Source organism: Laccaria bicolor, genomic scaffold, assembly GCF_000143565.1.
Source record: "Laccaria bicolor S238N-H82 LACBIscaffold_1 genomic scaffold, whole genome shotgun sequence".
Classification (NCBI taxonomy): domain Eukaryota; kingdom Fungi; phylum Basidiomycota; class Agaricomycetes; order Agaricales; family Hydnangiaceae; genus Laccaria; species Laccaria bicolor.
In genome coordinates, this window is record NW_001889872.1 from 1,875,388 (window position 1) to 1,899,663 (window position 24,276).

The 24,276-nt window shown below is 46.3% G+C and overlaps 6 protein-coding genes across 6 annotated transcripts; 3 read left to right on the forward strand and 3 right to left on the reverse strand.

Moving 5' to 3' along the window:
* Positions 1-1,704: 1,704 nt before the first annotated feature.
* On the reverse strand, positions 1,705-5,815 carry LACBIDRAFT_242896 (uncharacterized protein; the record flags this gene model as incomplete). Its single annotated transcript, XM_001874104.1, has 19 exons — positions 1,705-1,824; positions 1,876-2,049; positions 2,106-2,242; positions 2,322-2,351; positions 2,404-2,665; positions 2,721-2,956; positions 3,040-3,327; positions 3,387-3,607; positions 3,658-3,820; positions 3,874-4,028; positions 4,076-4,182; positions 4,242-4,340; positions 4,413-4,700; positions 4,748-4,975; positions 5,028-5,249; positions 5,309-5,380; positions 5,436-5,514; positions 5,573-5,645; positions 5,707-5,815. 19 exons carry the CDS (start codon positions 5,813-5,815, stop codon positions 1,705-1,707), a joined length of 3,063 nt encoding a protein of 1,020 aa, XP_001874139.1.
* Positions 5,816-5,989: 174 nt separating this feature from the next.
* LACBIDRAFT_291788 (uncharacterized protein) lies at positions 5,990-8,777 on the forward strand (the record flags this gene model as incomplete). Its single annotated transcript, XM_001873484.1, has 10 exons — positions 5,990-6,073; positions 6,141-6,183; positions 6,427-6,434; positions 6,463-6,539; positions 6,593-6,678; positions 6,740-6,870; positions 6,927-6,939; positions 7,227-8,191; positions 8,247-8,470; positions 8,526-8,777. The coding sequence occupies 10 exons, from the start codon at positions 5,990-5,992 to the stop codon at positions 8,698-8,700; spliced, it is 1,806 nt and encodes a 601-aa protein (XP_001873519.1). The 3' UTR covers positions 8,701-8,777.
* A 226-nt stretch (positions 8,778-9,003) lies between these two features.
* Positions 9,004-12,860, reverse strand: LACBIDRAFT_291789 (uncharacterized protein; the record flags this gene model as incomplete). The annotated part of the gene is made up of 5 exons (XM_001874105.1): positions 9,004-9,109; positions 9,251-10,876; positions 10,937-11,018; positions 11,050-11,164; positions 11,556-12,860. The coding sequence occupies 5 exons, from the start codon at positions 12,858-12,860 to the stop codon at positions 9,052-9,054; spliced, it is 3,186 nt and encodes a 1,061-aa protein (XP_001874140.1). The 3' UTR covers positions 9,004-9,051.
* Positions 12,861-16,675: 3,815 nt separating this feature from the next.
* LACBIDRAFT_301424 (uncharacterized protein) lies at positions 16,676-17,038 on the forward strand (the record flags this gene model as incomplete). Its single annotated transcript, XM_001873485.1, has 1 exon — positions 16,676-17,038. The coding sequence occupies one exon, from the start codon at positions 16,676-16,678 to the stop codon at positions 17,036-17,038; it is 363 nt and encodes a 120-aa protein (XP_001873520.1).
* A 797-nt stretch (positions 17,039-17,835) lies between these two features.
* LACBIDRAFT_301425 (uncharacterized protein) lies at positions 17,836-19,498 on the forward strand (the record flags this gene model as incomplete). Its single annotated transcript, XM_001873486.1, has 7 exons — positions 17,836-17,929; positions 17,985-18,019; positions 18,068-18,326; positions 18,384-18,425; positions 18,476-18,709; positions 18,845-19,014; positions 19,073-19,498. 7 exons carry the CDS (start codon positions 17,836-17,838, stop codon positions 19,496-19,498), a joined length of 1,260 nt encoding a protein of 419 aa, XP_001873521.1.
* Positions 19,499-19,551: 53 nt separating this feature from the next.
* Positions 19,552-21,600, reverse strand: LACBIDRAFT_321019 (uncharacterized protein; the record flags this gene model as incomplete). The annotated part of the gene is made up of 6 exons (XM_001874106.1): positions 19,552-19,898; positions 20,019-20,168; positions 20,238-20,636; positions 20,792-21,023; positions 21,079-21,250; positions 21,401-21,600. 6 exons carry the CDS (start codon positions 21,598-21,600, stop codon positions 19,552-19,554), a joined length of 1,500 nt encoding a protein of 499 aa, XP_001874141.1.
* Positions 21,601-24,276: the final 2,676 nt, after the last annotated feature.

Below are 24,276 nucleotides of genomic sequence, written 5' to 3' on the forward strand. Positions count from 1 at the left end.
TCCATATGTCCTCGAGAGATAGATCGGTTTGACCCGATCCATAAGAGCTGGAACATGATCTGACGGTGTTGGGAGGGCTTCAACGCGGACAACACCTTTCAAGACAGTTGATGTTTGGGAGTCGTTGGCGGAGGTTGGGACGATTCCAGGGCAATCGATGAGGTATATTCTCCGAGTTAGAGTGATATATTGCCAGACCTGGTATTCACCATGATCAGAATCGTATATTTTATTCAAAATTGCAAAATCTTACTTTGGTCTCGCCGGGCACAGGTGCGACGCGGCACACCTTTCCGCTTTTGAGTGTGTTAATTACACTGCTCTTCCCAACATTTGGGTAGCCAATAAAGCCAACAGATATCTGCTTCTTGTCGGAATGAAGCTGGGCGAACTGTCTCAACAGTTGAATAAGAGAACCCTTTCCGAATGAGTGGTTTGGCGAAGCATGAAATGCAATTGTTGGGTATCGTGGTGTGAGATGTTGAATGTATCTTGCCTAAGTCACGAGGACCTTAATTCGTCTCCCACATCAGAAGGATAGGCAACTAACCGTCACCCAGTTTGGCACTAAATCGCACTTGTTGATGACCAAGACTATTTGTTTATGCGATTTTTCCTTCTTGACGTACTCCAGCACAGATTCGCACATCGTCCCGAGGGGGTCGCGCGCATCGAGGATATGCAATATCACATCCGAGGAATCAATAACTTTATAAAGCTCTCCGTAAATCCGACGTGATGTTCCTTTCGCGTAGATGGGCTCCATGTAGTCCGCATGAGTAGGGGCTTCTACTACAGCTGAAGCCAATGGCTCTATGAAACCAGACTGTATGAGTTATCAACCAAACCGTTAGAAGCTGTTGGCCCACCAATAACGCCTAATCCAGAGTGTGAGGCTGCACTGGCCGCCTCATCAGCAGCAGCGGCGCCGATTTGACTCAGCTCTTCGAATGTCCCAGCGTATATTCTGGGCTTTTTACGCTGAGCTTTAGGACCAAACGTTTCTGAAAAAGGTTCCGTCTCCACAATGTGAGGACGCTACAGAGAGCTTGAAAATCAGCAGTTCCTAGATGTCAGGGCTCACATACCTTGCGACTTGCATTGGGATTGGCAGCATCATCCAGTAACGCCATAGGCAGTTTATTCCGTCGTAGAAGTACCGAGTAAGGATCGTCCTTTTTGTTCCCAAGGCTTGTCCTGAAATGATCCAACGCAGTCTGTGATATTACTCTTGTGTTACCTTTTTAAAAAAATCAAATCTCCTTTAGCCTCATGCTCGTAAAACCAAAATAAGGAACGATAACGTACCAAACCACCTGCGATCAGGTGCAACTCTGCCCGGCTTCGTCTCATCCTCTCCCTTCTGGTAGGCAGCAGCTTGGATGATCTTTCCATCCTTGTCACGGATGGGCTTGCCCCCATTCAACAACTTTAGTCGGGCAACCTTTTTCGCATCACGGTAGAAGTTTTCTCCCTTGACCCGGGCAAGAGATACTTTTCCGGTCGACGTGGATGACCTTGTTTTTGAAGGAGAGGTCGTTTTCTTGGTGGGCGCCATAATTGCACACTTTTGAAAACCTATCAAGTGCCAAAATGTGTGATCGAAATTCCCACGGATTCCAAAGCAAGTGATAAAATCCAATCCTTGTTACATATATTCTACTATCCAGAACGATATTGCTTTCAAGTTACAGTACCCCGTCACTACCCGCTCACAGCCTGACGAACAACGAGCATCTCCTGCGCAGTCAGCTGATCAACAAGGGCACAGAAATTGGTTGTATTGTGGGTTGCATAATCTCGTAGGAAAGAAACGAGATGGGCCTTCAAATACAACTTCAGGTAAGAAGTAATTTGGAAAAGGCCACGACTAACCTGCATGTCCATCTGCGAAACAGGATCATTCTTGAGATCCTCATCATCATGATCATCCAGAAGTTCATCATTGTCAAAAGCCATGCCCTTCGGTCCAAGCATTTCAGAAAGAAAAGCAAATTCGTCCTCTTTGAATCCTTGGTGCAACTTTTCTTCTTCCGTCCAATCTTCGTCCTAGCATTTCCCGAAATAAGTTGTGTGAAGCACCTCATGAATGGGACTATGCTTACCCCGTCATCCGAATCAACGTCCTCGACGGTATTGCCTTGTGCGGAGATCGTTGCTGCGTCTCCGCCTGACTGTAGATCATGGATAATGATCTTGAGCGCTTTGACGGGGAAGGGCACAGAGGTGAACTCGTGTGGTGCTGTCATTGTAAGTTAGTGAAGATGAACAAATGTTAGGTTAGAGAACATGGAAAGGTAAAACCAAGAATAACTGCATACTCTTTTTGGTTTTCGAACGAGTCATAATAACTAGCCCAAGAATAAGTATATGGGTACGCACATTGACGAATCCGTCTCTCACCATTTTTGGTCTCCGGTTTGATGATGATGTCGCCCTTAACCATGAGGTTTTGGAGGCTCGGTCGGCCACATATAAACAATTGTGTCAAGGCCAGAGTACTGATACGTGAGGGCCAGAAGCCTTGGAAGGTCTCCGCATTTTCGCACCACGTTTGTACCAGGATATCGAGACCAGAGCGATTGCCAACGTTCATTGACTCTAAGAGCTCTAATACAGTGTCTCGTTGGTTGTTGATCAAGAAGGCGAATGGAATGACGAGACTCTAAGCAGCATGGCCATCAAATATCGTTATCAAAGGATGACAAAATTCAATATACCTGCAAGAACGTGGCAGTTTGTGCGTTTGTCATGCGAGAAACCATTGCTTGAAGTAACTGAGGCAGAACCGAAAGAACAGCCTCGCCCGCTCTCCTGAAGAGATGTATGATTAAATCCCCAATCGGGAGTCCACCAGATTCGTCTTGACTCTCCAGCATCTTCGCAACCAACGAGAGGACATAGTCAAGTCCACTTCGTCTATCGCTACCACTCCACGACAGAAGTTGCTTGCAATCTTTTCGAATTATGATTGTCAAGCAGGCGATACCGTTCTATGACAGTTCCATTAGGATGCGATCAAGACAGCTGGATTACCACATGCCTGTAAGATGTCCCTATCTTCTGCCACCGACAAACACTTGAAAAGACTAGGTGCAAGTAGAGGGAAAAAGCCTTCTCCGAGACCACTCTCAGGAGATCCCTTTACGAGACTGCTGACAAGTTCAATGGCTGAGCCTGCAATCCAAGACTCTTCAGGCTTGGCAGCCCCAATCGCGTTGCTCAGCAGGGGCAATGCTCGCTTGACTGCCGTTTCATATATCCCAGGAGTGGAAGAAGAAGCAAGCGTTGCCAAAATGTCGGTCAATATGGAGATGAAAATCGGGTCTGACATAGTATTTATCTTGGGTAAGACTTTGTCTCTTATCAGGCAGATGAAAACGCACCTTTGTTGTTCTTGTGCCAAACTTCAAGGACGGCGACAACTAAAGAGTCTGCCAGATCATGGGTTAACCATTTACCTTGGTCAACTTCGACAACAACAGATAATGTTTCGAGGACCAGAGATAGAGTATCCTCCGAGGTAAGCAACATGAACGGTCCCAGGTCTTTGGCTATCCGGGGCGCGAATGGAACCAGTACAGAGTCATCTCCTGCTTGGAAGAAACTAGAAGATACTGATAAGAGTCAAGCGAGGAAGTTATTGAAGTTACTTACTTGTGGACGGCTTTAACCGCAGATATTTTGACAGGGATTCCAGCTTCAGTAGATTCTACTACTTGTATGGTGGCGTCTAGATAGTGGCCTGCTGAATCCAGCGGAAGAAGTTTCGCATATTGGCTTGCAAAGACAAAGCCTCTACCCTGAAGGAACGGATGTTCTAGGATAGCGTGATCAGCATTGTACTAGCAAAACAAGCGGATTTGGTCCTACCGGAGACATTGAGGATGGAGGGGATGACATTTATAAGAAGGTATTCGATATCAATGGGCTTTCCTCGGCCAGAATCATGTTCGTCTTCAATGCAGTCAAGCACCGATTCTGATTGTGAGCCAACAGCCGCCAGAGCTGCTTCTAGAGGTCGCCACCTACAAGATAGTTCAGCGACGAGGGAGGGGCCTTAGAACGTTTTTACCAATTTTGTTGTCCAGCCTCACGAACGTGGAAAGATGTTTGAATAACTTGCTCAGTCGCGGTTTGGAAAGTCCGTGTAATTTGGGCAGGGGCTCGATCAATGAGGCACTGAATAATGTAGCCGCTGTTCTCAATGATGTCAAGAAAAAGGGGGCTAAGATACCCACACCCAGCAGATCGAAGCCAGCCACCCTCACGCTGTACGATTGTGTCTCATCTTCCTCCTGCGCAACAAAGGCGTTGGCATTTTCGGCCCAAGTAGCCTCCTGTTCTGCAGTAAGCCATAAACTCGGATGTCACAAGAAAATCACACTCACATCGTCATCTGTCATCTGGACGAGATTGAAAACCCCTATCACCAGCCCGGAGAGGTTGGCTCCGTCAAGCCAGTCTCTCGCCTTCTCACCTCGCATCACTGATGCAACAAAGTCAAAGATGGGACAAATCAGCTGGGGCAGCTCAACGGCTTCGTCTTCTGAAGTGCGAGGAGCAGTGTCAACGGCTGAGAGATAGTAGTGAGCGAACGTCGGGTAGAGGCTTTGAATGTGGTTCAAGGAGGCTGCGAGAAAGCCGTGTAGGTATGAAATGAGGGCGCGGGGAAAAGAGGAGTGAATGGCATCCAAGGTCTAACAATGCCGTTAGTACCATAAGGTGTGGCAGGGGTATGATATACTTTGAAGACTTGAATGCGGACTGTCAGACCATCCCAATTGTTTGCCTGTGCTACATCTTGGAGAGGGTCGATATCGAGAAGAACCTTGAACGCGTCTAGCCAGATTGGAAGGACTGATGCGATGGCTTCTTTCACGGCCTGAGGATGCTGATCCTTGACCATAAACAAAGCGGTGACACATTGACGGAACACCGATACGGTTCGAGATCGGGTTGGGGCTGAATGGGTCTTGCCAAAATATTCGTAAGTACGTCGTAAAGAAGAGGGCCGAGGGTCTAACCTCGGTCGAGCCTAGGATGTTGAGTAGAACAGGTAAAAGTTGACGAAGCACCGGTAGGATCTGATCCTCAGTGAGATCAGACTTGATGAATTCCGTGAGCACTTGCATCGCGCCATGGACCGAGTCAGGCGAGCCGGATGAGAGAAGGCCGATCAAAGAATCCAGAAGCTCTGGATATTCATCTGGCCAGTCACAGTTTGCTATTGAGGAGAGGGTATGCGCCTGAACCAGTCCGCAACGTAAGAGTCACGCGAAACGGATGTTAAAGGTCTTCAACTGACGCAGAGGGAACGAATTTTTCGATCTTTATCTGAAAGCCCTTTGAATACTGCGTTTCTGATTTGGGCTTTTATCTGAGCGGTAGTCATATGTAAGTACATATTTTTGCAGTAGGTGGAAGAAATTTACTTCAACTGGTGGAGCAGAGCCTTTGAAACTCGAAAAAAATGGAGACCATCTCTCTTTCACATATTTTCGCAGGGCAATGCTCGCTGAGTAATAATCCAAACATCATCAGATCAAGACGCGATTCTGCCAGAAAACACGAAAATCTTATCTGCCTTAGAGACATATCAGCACTTTGCGCAAGGATAAGCTGCGATATTGATAATCCTGCATCTAGGGGACGCGAAGGAGGCTTCTTAGCGCGTATTCGGTTTAGGGCATTGATGAGGCGAACCTGGGGAGGCAAAGTACTCTGCCAACTTGAGTTCTGCAGCTATTCTCGTGTTGGTATCTGGGTTCAACGTCAAGGTCAAGCATTCGGCAATCTGAGCAGTAAGAGCCATGTTGGACGAAAAGGAACGAACGTGAACATTCAATATTCAAATTTAGCGCGTTCACGTGTCGACGCGTAGCTTACGTAAAACCAATTTCACCAATATAAACCTTGGCATAAACAAAAACCTCGCTATCACCGTCTACAACTACCACCGTCTCCGCATAGAACCATCTCTGAAATTATGGAAGCAGAGTCTAGCAAGACGGCTTCGACACGGTCTCGAAAGAAACGCAAGTCAGAAGGGAACGATGATCCATCCGACCCTGTGCGTGAGGACACAAAGAAGCCAAAGCCGATGAAGAAGAGAGCCGCGAAACTGGCGGGTCTTCTAGATTTGCCCCTCGACATTCTTTTTGAGGTTTGCCTTTCCTATCTGTGAGGTCACTTTTTCTCTAAAAGTTCAATCTAGATATTTGGGCAACTGTCTCCATATGATCTTTTGAGACTTGCGCGGAGCTCAAAGGACTTCAGACGAGTCTTGATGCATCGATCCTCGCTAACAGTTTGGAAAATGGCTCGCGAAATATCGGGTACTCCAGAATGCCCGGAAGGCGTCTCAGAGCCCAGTTGGGCGAATCTTGCATACTACCCCCATTGTCATGTATGTGCGAATCACAGTTGTATTTGTACGCATGCTTACAGCATCTTTCGTAGTACTGCCAGACGTCGAGTGTTCGCAACGTTGAGTGGAGGTTCAGAGTCCGCATTTGTACCAAGTGTGCCAAGGAGCGGTAAGCGAATCAACTTGATGACATTTCACACAGTTCTAAGCCTTTCGCCCCAGTGTACGGGAAGCAGATATTTTTTCTTACGAATTTCGAGCAGAAGGTGGCGTAGCTTTCGACACATTGATCCCAACCCGTTCCGGCAGTGAGATATTCAGTCATCTCGATTTTGAATACCACTCCAGCATGACTTTTCCGAATGCCAGGGCGACATGAAATATATTACTTGTCGGAACAATATGATGCGGTGAAGGCGCAGTACTTCTTAATTGAAGACAAGGCTGCTCGACAGGAATTTGTCAAAGAGAGGAAGAAGATAGTTGCAGGCATCATCAAGGTAGTCAATTTACTTCGCCACCAACTTCACGTTTTGATGATCCCGCCCTCCTAAAGCACGCAAAAATTTGTGAGCAATGGTCAAAAGAGCAGTCATTGGATCGTTCCGAAGAACTGGCCCAAATCAGGGATGAGAGGAAAACAGCGTATGTTGTGCATTGTATCTATAGTCGATGTCACTGACCCCAATGAAGCATCATGAAAAAACTAAAGGAACTGGGTTGGGGGAAAGACATAGAGAGCATTCGATATCCAGATTCATTCGACGATCACAAACTCATTTCGCGGCCGCAACGCTTGACTGATAGAAGTACGCGCTCCGTCTTCCGTGACACTTCGAACTTGACATATCCCTAGTTTGGAAAAATATTGAGGGTCCTCTAGTCGAATTCATGATGGAGATGCGAGTTAAACGGCTCGAGCGGGAGCACGCAGCCCTCATTCTTGAGCGCAAGAAATACGCAATTGAAGTCCTTCGAATTTTCAAAAATCAGCATCTACCTTGCACCGAAATCATGCCTCAAGGACCCGATTTTTGCGATTTCAAGGCGGTGCGAGACATTCTTACGCAACCATCTAATGTCGAAGTCAACATATCAAGCTTTGACGACATCATTCCCAAGATACCCACCATGTTTAAAGCTTGGCAAGAAGGCGTGCACCTGTCCATGCTCGATGCAGTTCAGCGCAGTTTCAAACCCAAAATCTCTTCAGGGCTCGATTTTGGCTTCATGTTGGATTCAAGCGACTACGGCGATGATTCGGAGGATTCAGACGAAGAAGATAGGCAGGATATGTTCCGTTCACTGCCGGAAGATGAATGCCGCATCAAGATGAAACTCGCCGCCACAGTGTACAGTTGCAAAACCTGTACCCATCGTGCCGAATACGGATACGACTTCGAGTCGGATGATACTGATACCCCATTCTATTCCTTCTCCCGTTCACAATATGGCTTTGATAGGCCTCTATTCTATCCACAAGTTATGGGCCATGCCTGCCTCAGCAGAAGAATGTGTGCGTACGACTTTTGGGAAGGCAGAAAGAAGGCAGATCCGTCAACAGAGCTCGCTGATTCTGATTCTGCTCGAAAGAAGTGGGGATGTTCGAAGATTTTTGTTGACAAACGCGCCAGCGAGGTTGCTGCTCAGATCGTAGAGCTAGCCGGCTTGGACCCCACCACCGCGACATCGGATGATATGGATAAGCTTGGGCTCCGGTTTATCTGCCCCAAGTGTAGAACTACCAAACCCAAGAACCCACAGGCTGTTGGCATTGAAGATGACGAGGAAGGAATGCCGATATTTGACTGGAGAGGGGCGGTATGTGAACACGAAATATTTTTTACGCATAAGGTTAATTTTACCGAGTTTTTAGGTCCAACATGAGCTCACGGACCGGTATGTCGGGGTGTCGATTTTTTCGAAGAGAAAACCCATCGTGTTGAAAATCGAGCCGAGCCAATTACCCGAGGTAAACGTGAAATGTGAGCTCTTCAGCGAGGCGGCCCTCGACCGTTGGGTATGCGCTCACTGCCGGGATCTTCCTGACGAGGAAAACCCAACAAGTCTCCAAGATATCAAAAGTCACGTCACTAAAAGGTATGGAATTGCTCAAACCTCAAAAACCATCTGTAAATTTATCCCCTTTTTTTAGGCATGATCAGAAGTTGCCTTCCCTCAATGAAGACTACTTTCAGGATTTCGCTGCGCTCGACATACATCCAAAAAGGGGTGCGCTTCGCTTCCACGCACGCGTCAGTGATCTTGAAGACTTGGCAAAGTTACCAATGGTATTGAAGCCAAAGAGCTATAGTGCCCATCGTCACTGAGGGTACAGCGAAATACTTAAAATACACCGTAAATACAATAGCGACCAATAATAAATCAAGTCCTGCATCATCCAGCTACCTCATTGTGCCGACACCGTCAAATGACAGTGTAGCCTCGCAATGTCGAAGTATTCAATCCTCAAACTCAGCCGCCGACGCTGAGGCTGGTAGCTGGTTGGTCTTGGAACGGCTTGCAGTCTACATTTATCTATTTGAATTCCTGATATTTAGGCATCAATCAACATGGAATTCTCTCAACCCCGAGATTGATTATGATCTAGGTGGAATAGAGAATCGGCGACGAAGGGCCTAATCGCCTGGAAGTTGAATTTGGCTCTATGGATAGCGAGTTCAAACGTTGACATCTACGGAACCAGGCTTGGATATCATTTTCATCTGTGTAGATTTCCTGCAATTGCCTCTAAGTAAGTATTGTACTCGAAATAAATCATTAAAATGGTGTTCAAAGAACGCCCCTTGTAAATCAAGCCTGTACCAGCCATTGAATAATCAAAAACCTTCCTTCCCAAGATCCCACTCCCGAACAGACCCTCTCTTCTTGTACTCGATCTCCATAATACTAACAGAGTCACCACCCCAGCGACTAGCAACCTCTGCGCTCGAACTAGTAGTAGTCACTGATTTCTTCTTCACCTTGACCTTCTCTGTCGAAATGCCCAACCGTTCCAACCGTTTCTTCTCCATCTTGTCCTCTCGTCGCTGACGGATAAGCTCAAGCATCGCGTCCCAGCCTTCAAACTCCGCGTTGTCAATAAGACCAGTGGCAGGAACCTTGGGCGCAGCGAGAGGCGTGACGTCCATGCGGGGATCGTATGACTCTTCGAAATATTTATCCATTTTTGATGGAAGCTGGAGAGCAGGGTTTGGGCCTGCAGTGGGTGAGCGGGAACAGGATCGAGAATGGTTACGGGTTGGGAGAGTCTGGGAAGATGAATTAGTTTTGTATCGTCTGCGACGGGGTTTGGCATCTGAGGACACCGAGGAGTCATCGGGTGAGATGCTGCGACGACGCTTCGAAGGTCCTGCAATGGCTTGTTTACGAGAAGCTTCTAATTTCCGTCTCAGGGCTGCTTCTCGATCGAGAGCGGTATTTGGGTCTGAGCTGGGGAGTGGAGGTGGCGGAGAGCGCGGAGGAGGTGGAGGTGGAGGTGGCGGAGGAGCACGTGGAGGTGGAGGAGGAGCACGAGGAAGGGCACGCGGAGGGGAAGGGGAGTATCGTCGTTGAGACGTGGAGCGTCGAAGAGAAGGAGAGCGACGTGGAGAAGTAGAGCGTTGTGAAGAAGTAGAGCAACGTGGAGAAAGAGAACGCCGTGAAGAAGACCGTCGAAAAGAATGAGAACGGCCAAGAGAAGGTGAACGTCGAAGGAAGGGTGAACGTCGAGGGGAGAGTGAGCGTCGAGGAGATGGAGTTTCATTGTGCAAATCGTCCAAAGCATACTTTTGTGACCTTTTCTCCCGATTTTTCGGGGAGATAGACTCCTCCGTACGCGATGAAGAAAGTGGTCGCGAACGACGAGGCGAGGAGATACCTAGAGAGTGCCTTGACGAGCGGCCTCTCCGAGAACGCTTGTCTCTGCTTCTATGTCGTCTATGCCGTTTATGGTCCTCTTCGTCGCGCTCGAGGGAGTCACGATCGCGTTCGCCCGGCTGCTCTCTTCTTGACGTCCTGCTTCGCTCCTGATGAGACCGCCTAGACGTCAAATCGTCTCTATCAGCATGAGATCGCGAGGAATGGTGCTTCCCCTCCTTTGCCCGTTCCTTGCTTTTTGATCGCGAACGATACCTCCGCCTCGTTCTCCTCCCATATGCCTCTTCCTCATCAGAATCAACATCATCATCATCGTTCCCAGTCCAAGTCGCCCAATCCCGACTCTTCCTCGTGCGTTCAGCCGTCCTCCCATCCCATCTATCCCATCCCTCCTCCTCATTCGCCCGCTTCCGCTTCTTACCCTTCCCTGACCGCCGCCTCCGCTCAGCATCAGCGGCCTCCTCCGCGCGCGCTCGTTTCTCTCTTTTCTCCTGGGCTTCCCGTTCACGTTTGATCTCCTGCGCTGCAAGAGCCTGAGCTTTCAGAATCGTCTTGTTATGGTCATCTGTGCTCTTAATGATAGAAGTTAGGAAGCGTTTGTTTGTCCTGGGCGCATTGCTGTCTCCCCTTTATTCAACGAGTGATTAATGTCAATAACCTTCATTTTCATTCGGAAGGCAGACTTACAGGTTATTTGATATGTATGCTCGAATTCCTTGTTGTCCGTAACGCTCTGCTTTCTTTTTGGCCTCCCTGAGGATGAGCTCTGCTACATGTCGGTCGAGATCAGCATCTGTGACGGTGTTTGACACTGAAGCTCCCATGGAAGCCCGAACGAGGTTGGACACCACCGAAGACAAGGACGAAGACGAGGCCATTCAGTTGTTGCAGGTGAAGGGAGTCAACGTTGAACGTCTATTTGAATCTATTTGTTCTGTGCCAATGGTGAACGGATATAATTTCGTTGGTCAAGAAAATGCTGCAGTGTCCTGGTAGTGATACAAGAGTCCGTAAATGACAGTATGGTATGTTATAAATTATAAATGTAGTGGTCAGTGAACGAAATATGATGGGGGCACGTCGAGTGCCCAATGCAATGTCCTGATGAAATAGGTAATGCTGTAAGGTAGGTAGGGAGGGCATGATAGGTATGTTACGAAATTATGGAATCGAATTAGAACCAACTTGGCATGTTGAATGTACGTGAGGATGGTGTTGCGTTATGGAAATCTTATTTCCATAGCGAGTGGTCTCTGTGTGGCAAAAACTGAATGGCTGAAACCCGAAAAAAAAGCGGTTTGCTTACGGCAAGCGTACGGAATGTGTTGACATCATCCGACATCCTCAAATCAATGCCACGGTAAGCACAAGCGATCTTGAGGACATTCAATAACTTGTGTTTCTCCCCCCCTCTCCAGAGATGAACAGTGACCGCCTTCAGCGTGTCTCTGGTTTTCACAATATCGATGACCGGCTGGAGCGCCGTATCCCTATCCAGACCTATGGCAACGTGTTCCAAACTTTCTGGAAGTCTCTTGTAAAGGAGAGGTTGCGTAGAGGGGTGATCGGTTCGCAGTGTTCGAAGACGCGTGCACCTATTCACGCTGAGGGCGTGCTCGGTAGAGGAATAGACAGGAAGAGCCATGGATTGGAGAGTAAGTCCGTGTGCGCGTGTTAGGAAGTCCAGGAGATCTGTGGATGGATCTCGTTCAAAGTCCAACACGCGCAACGTTCCCGCGGACGAATGGAGGAGCCATTTCATAAAGTCGATCGATGGCGACGTCTGGAAATTTAACCGAAGTTCCTCAAGTGCACATGAGAAGGGTTCTGGTGAATTGGGGGGAATTTGTGGTAGCGTGCCACCAATTGACAGGGACTTGATAGAAGGCCAAACATCAAGCAGCTGGACAATAGACTGTTGATTCTCGGACCAATTGCTGAACTGAAGTGTGGTGATCTTTGGTCCTGATTTGAGAAGCGATAGAGTGTGTGCGTCAAAAGAAGGTGCTGGGCGACGCATACGTAAAATATCAGGAGCACCAACGATGTCCACACCAGGTGCAGCGCAACCATACAGCGCGAGGTTCAGTTCGCAAAGGTTGGGGCACATAGTAAAGGCGAGGGCGAAGGAATGCTGGTGTAGGGATGAGGGCTGATTATGATCTAAAACCACATGCAGTCGCCTAACTGCGTCTCCGAGCACACGTCCGTGCGCCGTTGAGCGGTCTACTGCCCTGCTGAAAGGCTCAAACGCGGACTGTGTTCGAAGCGTGACATATCTGAAGAGAAGTTTCTGAGCCGCTGAGGACCACGCTCGACAAACAAGAGCACAAGATGATAGGAAAGAATTATGTTCGTCATCGGAACATGCCGCTTCAATGATAGAGAGCACCAGCTCAAGAGGCATTGCCGACAAGGGTCGACCTGAAGGGCGGGGAGTATAGTATGGGGGCGCATTAGAAGAAGAATAGGAAATAGTGGTCGTGAGGTCGAATGATACATCGTGTTGAATAGCCTTTGGCGTCGTGAAGAGCTTCAGAAGCGCGTCTGGATTACGGTGAGGTTGAGGCCTGGTGGTCGTGAGTTCATGGAGGAAGTCGAAGAAACCCATTGCGGGGGAGCAATTGCTTGGATATCAGGGCGATATTATGGGAACTCGACCACCAGCACCTGGCTGGTGGGAGGTATTTATGCAAAAGCCTTTTTGTCGAGTCCAAATAGGTGCGTTCCGCGCAGATCTGAGATGGAAACAAAAAGTACAGACGCCGTGCTAGAAAATAGATGACCGTGTGACCCGACTTCGGGCCCCAGAGCATATCTCGGTCAAGGTGCGGCGGGGAATCGCCGAAAATACTCTCCACCATTCTTTGACCCGTGAAACACTCTTTCACCGTCCATTTCAGAAACATCGTCCATATGGCCATTATACCCAGCCCTGGAAAGGTTAAACAGGTGTGAGCCAACAGAGGCTCTTTTGCACAATGGCACTGGTCGTAAGGCCTTCTCAAGACTGCCCTAGATCGTAGCTTCGCCTCGCGGTCAGGAAGGGTGGTTGGTTGTCATTGTGAGTTTCAGTCTTCCACTCCAAACTACTTGTCCTTCCTCGGATTTTAGTCGGATTGTCTTTCGTAATTACCCTATGTGGTCTGTTAGGTGTTGCGTATCGACTCGATTTCTTACGAAACGGTGGCCGACCCCCGTCCAGGCTTGCCCGTGCCATTCCTTTCATGGCTAGTCTCCTACCTTCCACCGACTCCGATTTAAATGACCCAAGTTTGAATTCACACAAGTGTCTCACCCGCGATACTCCGCCGGATGGTCTAAACATGTCTTCTTCCCTTGCTTATTTTACGCTCAGGCATGATTGATCCTACTGGCCAACCCAATCTCTCCGACTCCGATGGCTTGATGATAATCGACTGGGCCGACGTAAGCCAACGTAACTTAGTCTGGTGGCCTGCTCCTCAAGAGGGCTGCAAGGTGCTCCTGCCGCGAATCTGCTCCTATCCTTTTCTTTGCCTTCATGCTCCACTTGGATTGATCATGTTCATTTCATGCAAATGGAACAAAGACGATCCGAATTTATCACGGCATCTCTCAATAATTACTCTTATGCGCCTTCTATCTGACTTGGGCCGACAGCTCACATCAGTTAAACTTCATTGGCCGTACAGTGACGTACCCCGCTCTACTCGCCTCGCCCGGTCGAAAGATACTGATCTACCATTCCACCCGGGTGCACGCTCAACACGGTTGTATTTTCAAAAGGACAGAGCGTCGAGCCGTGATCTCCCTGAGCCGCAAACCGCAGTTTTTCCAGGTTTTTCCTCGCTGAATCAAACCTACTTACTGCGGCTTTTACACCACTCCCATACACGCACCATCCACGCCTCGATTCAAGCCTGTTCATATTCCAGCAATATCGTACATTCCGCTTTGCTTACCCTGATTAGTAAAGTGAAGCATTTGGAAAGTTCAATCCTACAGGTAGGCTTTTCGTAATGCTTATGTGTTCAATATTAAACCTGTACGCACGGATAGGTACTAAACACCAATATTTTTGGGCGGCATTCGTTGGTTCTCTATTATACTGGAAACTAGACCTCCTCATTCTACTGAAGTCCTCGCAAATCACGTCCGACAGACCCTCTGATGCTGTCTTAGCTTTGCGCGCCGCACTTCTGAAATACGTAGTTGGGTGGCTTTCTTGAACGCTACCACATTCTGGCAACAATCCTTCCATTTGCTCTCGCATTAATCTACGACTCCACGAAAACCAAGGAGAACGAGGACAAAAATCGGACCGTATAGACGACTTTCTCAAGCTGCCCAGTCTCTTATTGTCGTCCATCCGACGGAAAGCGGTATCTCCTGGATCTTTGCGCGCTTCGCGCCAAAGATATAGGTCTATAGCCTCCATCGTGACGCTCAATGTGAGATATGATCACTAACTCCCACTCCTGTCCACTCTCATTTCCGCATCGTGGGATTAGGTCGCGTTTTCTCATATTGCCTCCATTCTCGGGGGTCGTGCGTGTAGTTCAAGACGTCGTTTTGGGGGGTGAACGTTTGAACGTTGAACAATATGTCCCGAGAAATCATCTAGAGGAGCGTGGGCGGGGACGAAGTCGCTTCTATCATGTCATGTCATACGAGATTAATACTGCGTGCGCCCTTCTTGACGCTTTAGTGGTCGCCCAGAAATGTCTCCGAGTCAACACGCAAATACATCCGACGTCGACCGGTCCGTTTTGGAACCTCGTTGAAATGTCTTATCGAGATCATAGTGATTGGGTTATCATTTTATTTCTGCTGGTTGTTGCGATCTGGGAGGGTGGACTTACGGCAGAGATCTAGAGACATGAGGATGACGTCACGCTGTTGCTACAAGTGAGCACGAGAGGCTGCCATGTTCATGGATCCAGAGAGAGCATTCATGGGTACGTCTTGCCAGCACGCATGCATAACTCTATTGAAAAATGAAAAATGATATGAAATCAGTGAATGATTGACAGCGGAAAAATTATGTACTTTCTGTTCATGTTCCTCCTGAACCCTCCCTCCATCATCTCACAACTCCTGCAACACACCTGAAAGTACATCTACCCAGCCGCCCTCACTGCTTTCTCTCCTCGTTTCCTGATTGGCATTGTCTTCAATGCTCAGGTATTTGATGCTACAAAAATGATTTATACTGTAATCCAACCTGTAGTAAGTATGTATATTATGAACCAATTGCACATATCACAATGATGGACTTGCTAGCTCAGATGGAATATCATACAATACACCCTGTGTATACCCGTGTGTGTCCCCATCTTTGGGGGGATACCAAAATATGTGATGCACATCAGGTCAATAAATGACAATTTTTTTTTTAGTCAAGCACTCACCATATGTTCTGCCACTCATTCATTCAAAAAACAATACATTGATAACATCCTACACCTCAAACACAGGACAATCGGGCAGTTGAGCAAAGCCTTTGAAAGATCCCTTGAGGATCATTTTTGCACCTTTTGTGTAATTGGGACAGATCTATTGGACAAGTTTAATTTTGACAGTGCATTTGCTTATTGTTCAAAGGGGCTGACAGAATAAAAACAATTGATGCACTTATTGTTTAAATTTGTCTGCAAGTGTGTTCCCAAGGTGAAGCATTGCTCAGAATAAAAGTTTTGCCAAATGCAGACAAGAACAATTGAATTGTTCTTGAAATCTGTCTACTGTGCAAATTTTAGTTCTTAACATCATTTTGTCCTTGTTAGAGTTCCTCAACTCGTGCGTTGGTGCATTCCTGTGAATACACGATAGTCACCTCGCTTTAGCTACAGGGTCTTGCATAAACAAGTTCAGGTGGAGATTTCACAAAATGTTGTTTGCGAGTAATTGGTTGTGGCTGAGCTGTGACTATTGTGATGATTATGCATGACATTCATCACAAAATTACACTCTTTGGGCACGTAAAAACATGGGCAAACAGCTTTTTAAAAACCATCACCTGAACTTATTTATGCAACACACTGCAAGTAGGTCTCCCAGCTTCATATTTCTAAGCAAACATTGAGACCAAACATGTCACTCTTCTGCAAACATGGTGCAAATAATACAACTTCCTGGATGTCATGAGGACATCTGAGATTTGGAAATTCCGGCAGTCCAGCGGATCGGCGGATCCGGCACACAAACAAATGAAGGCCATTGCCAAATAGTCGGCTACAGGTGGTCACTTATCAATCAGCGCTCCTTGAGCGCTCCAAGTCCTCCCTTCCAATCTTTGGCTGTTTTCAATGTAAGTATGTAGTCTGTAGTGAATGGCACAAAGAGCTCTGGTTGATAAGGAATCCGGACCTTCCAATCGAGCTGCAAGAATAGTATAAAACCTACTTGTTATCGTGTGCAAGGAGATTACTAGTGCACTTCCCCATGAGTGAAATACTCCCAATTGTACAGCTCCTACACCACTATGCAAACTTACAACCTCCAGTTACCATAACCTTTGAGCAGCTCATCAAATTCACTGCCTATGCCTCTCGTCTCAAGGATGATCTATTACTTGTCCAGCCATCCTCTTATTCTCTCTCACGGGGGCCACCAATCTTATCTCCTGCGATACAGTTATTCCTATCAGAAGCTTGCTTGATACCCCTTGATGCCGTCCCCCAAATCTGGGTAGCACTTGCCAATATTTCATGGACCACAAAGCTTGAGTTGGCGTCAACTGATGGAAATTTTGAGGCGGCGTATAGAACCTTTGGACATACCCAAGGAATTTGTATGTACAGTTGAGTGCAAAAAGAATGAAGGTTGGTTCATTTTTCTGGTTCTTTCTAAGAATCTATTGTACCTCAAATGTATTTGTGTATTCTTTTACATTATGCAGTTGTGTTACACTTCCCTTGGTATGGACTAATTTCAGAGAAAGCTGGAGCCTTGAGAAGGTTTTTATTCTGGAGGCCATTTTTGGCATCTGAAAAAAAAAATATGTGCTAACTGGAGAGGTAGCCAGAACATACCTCTGGTCAACCTGAATGAGCCTATCAAAGAATTAGTTAAAAATACTGAGCAGTTATGCTTGTAGAGCCTCCAGAAAATGGTCATTTTGTGCTATTTTGGTCATTTTTGGCCTGTTTTAGACAAAACAAGCCATTTTCCAAAGCCTCTACAGACCTAACCGCTCAGTATTTTTGACTGATTCTTTGATAGGCTCATTCAGGTTGACCAGAGGTATGTTCTGGCTACCTCTCCAGTTAGCGCATATTTATTTTTTCAGATGCCAAAAATGGCCTCCAGAATAAAAACCTTCTCAAGGCTCCAGCTTTCACTGAAATTAGTCCATACCAAGGGAAGTGTAACACAACTACATAATGTAAAAGAATACATAAATACATTTGAGGTACAATAGATTCTTAGAAAGAACCAGAAAAATGAACCAACCTTCATTCTTTTTGCACTCAACTGTATCTTAAATTAGCTCTAATGCGTGGTTCTCACCAAAGTCTAAATTATCTTGCCCTGCAGCTTTTCGGACAATAGCGCCACCCTCGCATTACTGCCTGAATAAGAGTTGTCGACGCAACCAACAAATGATGATGAAAAAATGTGAAGTCCGGAAAGCAGTCCTTTTCACAGCTGGGCATGGTGCGATACCTGTCCATTCACTTCATCTATATTGTGAATGTGAGTATGCATTTATCAAACATCATGAAATTTTCTCTCTAATTACTTTTTGCAGACTGCAAAGTCAACTACCACCATAACTTTCGTGTCGTTGAAGGACAGTGATTTTATTATGACACACTTCCTGATATCATTCAGGTCGGTGAACATCAATTTGCAGAAAGAAAACTGATCAATCTGTGGATATCAATGATGTTAATGGCCTGGACTTCAGCTACAAACTGTGCACGCATTTTTAATGCATCAATGACAGAAGATGTCTTCCCTGACTGGCAGTTCAGTCTCTCCGTGACCTCAGATCAAGTTTACGATGGCTTTACAATTCTATCCCTTCTTGAAGACTGTATCTCTCAGCAGAAAACTCTTGTCGTACCACATGGGGGTGCATCACGAGATCGTTTCACTGAAGCAATCTGCATTCGAAACAACCGACTCTGACTTTGCAGCCAACCAGAGTTATACCATTATTGTAAAAAGTGCACACATATATTTGAAAGTAAGTTGTGCAGTCCTTTATATAAACTTACTGCTCAGGTTTTTCAACAGATCCCCATCGAAAGACATCTGTTATTGTCATTGATGGTGTGACTGTCTCCCATCCGTGTTGCGGTGTTCCAAACTGCAAGACTCCTTTAGCTAATAACCATCACCGATTCTGTCCGGGGCACTCTCACATGAACAGTATCTGTTCAATTGTTGGTTGCTCAAACCCAGCTGTTCCAGGGAGAAAGTCTTGTGGTCATGTAGATCATCAACACATCGAGGATGTGCACAACGAGCGTGGCCAATCTTGATTTCAATTGAAGGAGCGATATGAACATTCACAGCTCGCACATCCAAATGATGCCGTTGGGGAACAGGTAACTAGTATATCCGAAATTATTGACGATGATGAAGAGGAAGAATTTGAGCCAGGAAGGGAAGGTCCTGTTCCTGTAACACCAAACTCGACCGCTTTGAAACCCCGCATTCACGCTCAGTTTGGTCGATGCCGAACGCATAATGAGCAACTATTTGTTGCGCCGTGTGGAATTATTGTTGCTCGAGAAACCTTTTATCACGCTGAAGCCCTCTATAGTGTTATCGTGCATATTTATCAGATTTTTTCATTCAAGTTTTTATTTGGTTCACGATACTCTCTAGGAAATGATAAAACGAACCTACCGGCTGCCGGGTACCATGCCAGAACACATATTCTTCGACAACAACTGTTCTATTAAAAAAATTGTCAAGAACGACCCCATTTTTCAGAAGGTTGGACTCACAGTGGATGTCTTCCACTTCAAGTGCAAGCATAGCATCGAGGATCTGTTCTGTCAAAGGAACTGCAATCCTTCCGCATATCCAGAGCTGCTCGGAGAGAATGGGAAAGCATGGTACTTTAATTCCTCCATTGCAGAACAGACGAATGCATGGTTGGGAGGATATCAGTCAATTTGTCGCGAGATGACAGCACATCATTTTAATTTTTTTTTGGATGAAATGATCCGTCACAGGAATATAGTCATGAAGAACAAGCTTGAGAGGGAGGGGAGCCAGCCCAAGACATGGATTATTCCGACCGTCTAGTCCTACATACATTTCTTATTGAGTGCTACATATTATTGGCTACATATTTGCTATCAATTGCTAAGCTCAACTACATCTAATGACGACGAGGCCTGTGCCCTCATATGTTCCTTAACCTCTGCAGCAAACTTGTACCAGTACCCTGCTTCCTTTCTGCTAGCACACAGGTAGTGGTGCTTAAGGTGTTGTGGTGCTTGTCTCCAGATGGCTTTATTGTCGGAGAAGGTAGATGAGTGGAAGGCAAGGCCGGAGAAATGTTCACAAAAGATAATGGCGGCAGTACGAGCGCGACACCCATGGACAGAAGTCTTGGCATCACGAAAGCAGGGCACAACGTCACAGACAAAATAGTCCCTCGGCCACTTCTTCTCTTCGCCGTCACTCAACTCAATGGGATCATCTACCAAGCCAGCAGCTGATGTCGGTGATGTTTGTGAGGGAAGGAATGACGTTCAGGCACTAGGCAGGGATGGTGACAGTGGAGAGATAGATTCAGGCAACGTTGAGCATGAACACTTACATTTGACAGCGTGTGGGAGAAGGTTGGGTGGGGATGCCGCCTTGCGCTTCTGAGGTGACAATGAGCCATCGGCAGGGATAAGAGACCTCCATGCATTACGGACATAAGCGCGTTCTTGAGGAAGGTTGTTGCGGAGGTGGGGGCGGGAGACTTGATTGAAGAGTTTGTCAAATCATTCACACTTGCGCACCGAACGGTCCCTGAGAAAGACGTGCTGACCCTCGTGAACCTCAATGATATGATCCACGCCGACTGTCAACCAATATCCCTCCGACTCATCATACATCTGCAAAGTCCTAGACTCCACTGATGCTTGAAGCCCGACAAGAGAGAGAGTGGCCGATGACAGCTTCAAGAAGGGCCATGTAAACCCTTTTTGTAATTGACAGCTTTCGGGTTCAGCATTATCAGGCCTCCAAGCATGTACAGTAACCTTTTGTACAGCTTGCTTGGCGCTAGTGATGCGTTCGGCATCAAGTTTGCTCTTGGAGAGCTCAAGCGCTTGCTCGCGTGCCAACGACTCGACGTAAATGGGAAGGAGGTGTGATGCGAAGCGTGCATCGCGTGCTCGAGGGGTTGAGAGGAGATGTCGTTGGCAACAATTGCCGTGGATGGTGGCTGAGTTTGTGAGCCATATCTCTCAGCAATGGGCAACGGGGTTGTAGTAGAAGGGTCGCAGGGAAGAGGGAGAGAAGCCTGTCCAACTTTCCTGTGCATCTTGGAGCTGCAACCACCTGCGTCGAGGCAGTGCTTGCTACAGAACCGGCACGTACAGTCATCCGCGAGGCGCGTCTGCCCACAACCTTGAATAGGGCACTTTGAGGGATTCAGACCACTGGAAGTGGTGGTAACGGGAGCAGGGGCAGAGGTGTAGGTGGCAGCAACAGGGATGGAAGGAAGAGTGGGGGTGGCGAGTGTAGGAGGCGATGCACTAGGTGATTTGCTTGAACCTGGGGCCCAGTGAAAGAACTGGCAGGGTTCGCCTTGTTCATTCGCAAGGTGGCACTTTGGAATGGTATCAGCCAACGAAAATCATCAAGAGAAGGGGATAAGCACGTACCGTTGCTATAAGGTGCCCCCTGTTCCCTTTCGCATTGCTCTGGCAGATCCTAAACTTGGCAAACTGACCACAGTTTGTGCAGGTATATCCAGTGAGCCCATTTGTGGCCTTGGGAGAACTCGCACGGAGATCGGATTCTGAGATTTGCGACATGAAAAAGACGTGAGGACACCTAGGGAAGACATTTCGAGGGGAAAGAAAGTGGCGGATACATTGTGTGCATGTTGAATGAGTAGTGACATTGATACTGTGGATGATAATCAGTTGAGAGGAAGGAACAGAGCAGGATAAGACTCACAACGAATGCAATATGGAAACTTACAGTAGAATGATGAGGAATTGGGAATAAGAGAGTGGGGGAGGAAAGAGGTGGTGCAATGAAGAAAGTGGCGTCGACTCCAATTTATGCTGTTGAAAGGCTGGGGATGCAGAATAGGATGGAGTTCTCGAAGCATGCCTCTGAGACATTGGGGAAACGCATCTGGAAAGAAGGCGCGCAGAGAACAGAGTGGTCAATGACATTGCTAACAGACAAATTGATGAAATTCAGCATGCTGACAAATCCGCCAGACGCCGGATGCGTGGAATTTCCAAATCCCAGATTTTGTGGATGTCATATTGTTCAAGATTGGACCAAACCTCTCACTCTTCCACAAACATGGTGCAAATAATAGGATGTTGTGGAGGTCATATTGTTCATATTGGACCAAACACACCACTCTTCTGCAAACATGGTCCAAACACCCTACCCCCCCTCCCCCCCGCCAGCTGCTGCGAGGAGTTGGCCAAAGGCCAGGTGATGAGCAGCAGCCTCTTGACAAGCTATAATGTATATTCAATCCCTGAAGGAACAAGAAAAGATTCTGCTAAGATAAACAGTGGGTGATGGGAACAGTTGAAATGTGTAGGACAATTTCAATTAGTGCATTTTGGAAGTTTTTTTGTTGGGTGAAGCCGAGGGTGTACTAAGAGCCCTTACTAACATATTTAAAATACAGAAGCAAGGTGTTTGTTGACAAAGTCAATTTCTAGTTAGTAATTTAGAAAATTGATAGTACTCACTAGAGATTTGGCTTAAGCTTTAGTCAAGTCTGTGATTGTGTATGTTAGAGTTTGCAACTCTGCATTGGTGTATTCCTGTGAATACAAAGTTAGTAGTTGATCCTAGTTAGACAATGTGACCTAAGATTGAATAGTGAAGTTCAGAGTCAGGTGTGTCGTATGAAGAATGTAATAGAGGGTGAATATTCCTAAAAGCATAGAGAGTCTTGATATCCGATGATGGCATCACTTAATGATTGGAGTTGTTAGTGCTTAGCCTTAATGGTGGATTGGAGTTAATTGATTAGTGTGGAGCTTTATCAGTTGACTCAAGGATGCCCCCTTAGTTCTTAGAACTGAAGTCAAGTCAATTTGGGATCAAGTAAGAATAAATCCTACTTCTTTGCATTTCACTTTCTATAAATACAAGTACAAATGTAATAGAAGTATCTCGACCTTTCACTTGAGACAGGGCCCAATAAATATTCAGGACAAATGTACCTCCTTATTTGTGGCCACTTTAAAAATAATGAAGTGAGTGTGCATGTGATACAGGATTGGAAGGGAATGCCCAGAGGCCATAGTCAAACAGTGGTATATAGCTAGATTTGGATATCTTACATAATTGCTTCACAGTGCATCCCAAACACATTGATTCTCAAAATTACAAAATAAAGAACAATAAGAACATCAACCACATTTAATTTGCATATTTAAAGAATTTCTTTGAGAAATAGTCTTGGTAGTCATGGCAACACCACCACTCAGCTGAAGAATATGTTAAAAAATAAAGTAACAGATTTGGCCAGTCAATATGGTTGACATTCTTATTGTTCATCAGTTTTAAAATTTGTTTTTGGGATGCACATAGAAATCTACCCTGAAGGGTAGATAACATTGTTTATAATAGGAACCAACAGAAATTGACCGAGTATGGGTTGAGGAGGAAGTATGGGTACAGGAGATGAAGATGCGTATGAGAAGGGGACTTGGAACCCACACACCTAAAGTCAGAGTTTGAAAATTTCCCATGCCACTATGTTCATGTTCATGTCAAGTAAATACTTACTTACCGTCTATGTAGTATCAAATAAAAAGGTTTTTCATTGCAGTGCCAGCTGTGCAGACCCCTCGCCTTAGCCTGCAGCACTTTTCTGCTGCACTGGCCGTTACACTGTGCTAGCCTTTCTGCTGTGAAAACCCCCTTCTTGCCTTTGGCAGGCCCATTTTGTAGACTTTATGTTAGTATGTTACATTTTGAGCAAGCACAGCCAAACAATTGCACTCAGATTGTTTCTTGACGATCTTGTGTTGTCTTCAACACATCGAAAATTGAACATCTGTTTTGACCTAGTAAAACATGCCTTTTGCCCTTTGAAGATTTTGTATTTCATTCATCCATCAGTTGTCAGTACAAAAGGTAAGCTCTGAAAATTTGTATCAACACAATGCAACTGTTGCATATGTTTAATCGGGACAGCCTGTGGTGGTGTTGTTTATTTGGCCCTTAGGTGCACAAGTCCTAATTCCATGAGAAGGTGGTGGTAAGAGTCCAAGCATATGTGTGCATATGAAAGAGATAGAAATATGAGAGAGAAACAATAAGTCCAAACAAGAGAGTAATCTGGGACCAGGATTACACCCTCCCCCACTTTAAAAAAAGGAAAAGGAAAGGAGAAAAAAAGGTTAGTAATATAGTAAGTAAAATCTGAATGCCAGGTGCATCAAAACCCAATGGGAAAAAGCTACTGGCTGGCAAGAAGGAAAAGAAATCTACCTAAAAAAATCAAGGAGATCCATTCTGCGAGGCCAGCCAGACATCAAGCACTTCGCAATCCTCTAATTCAGATCCAGGTAATCACTCGTCATGTTCTTGGCCAAATCTGTGCCAATGAACCAGATATTGGTACACACAGCCATGGTGACGCACATCTAATATTTTGTCAATATATTGTTCTTCATGACCGTCCTCCATGATAATTGGATCCAGTTCTTCAAAATGGCAGGAAGGAAATTTTTCTGTGTCAGATTCGATGTAGGGAATAACTTGTGAAGTATGGAAGGTGGGGAATATGTTCGGGAAATTAGGGAGGTCAAGTGTTACTGTAGATTGTGCTGCTCGTGTTGTTGTTGTTGTCACAGAAGTCATACGGATGT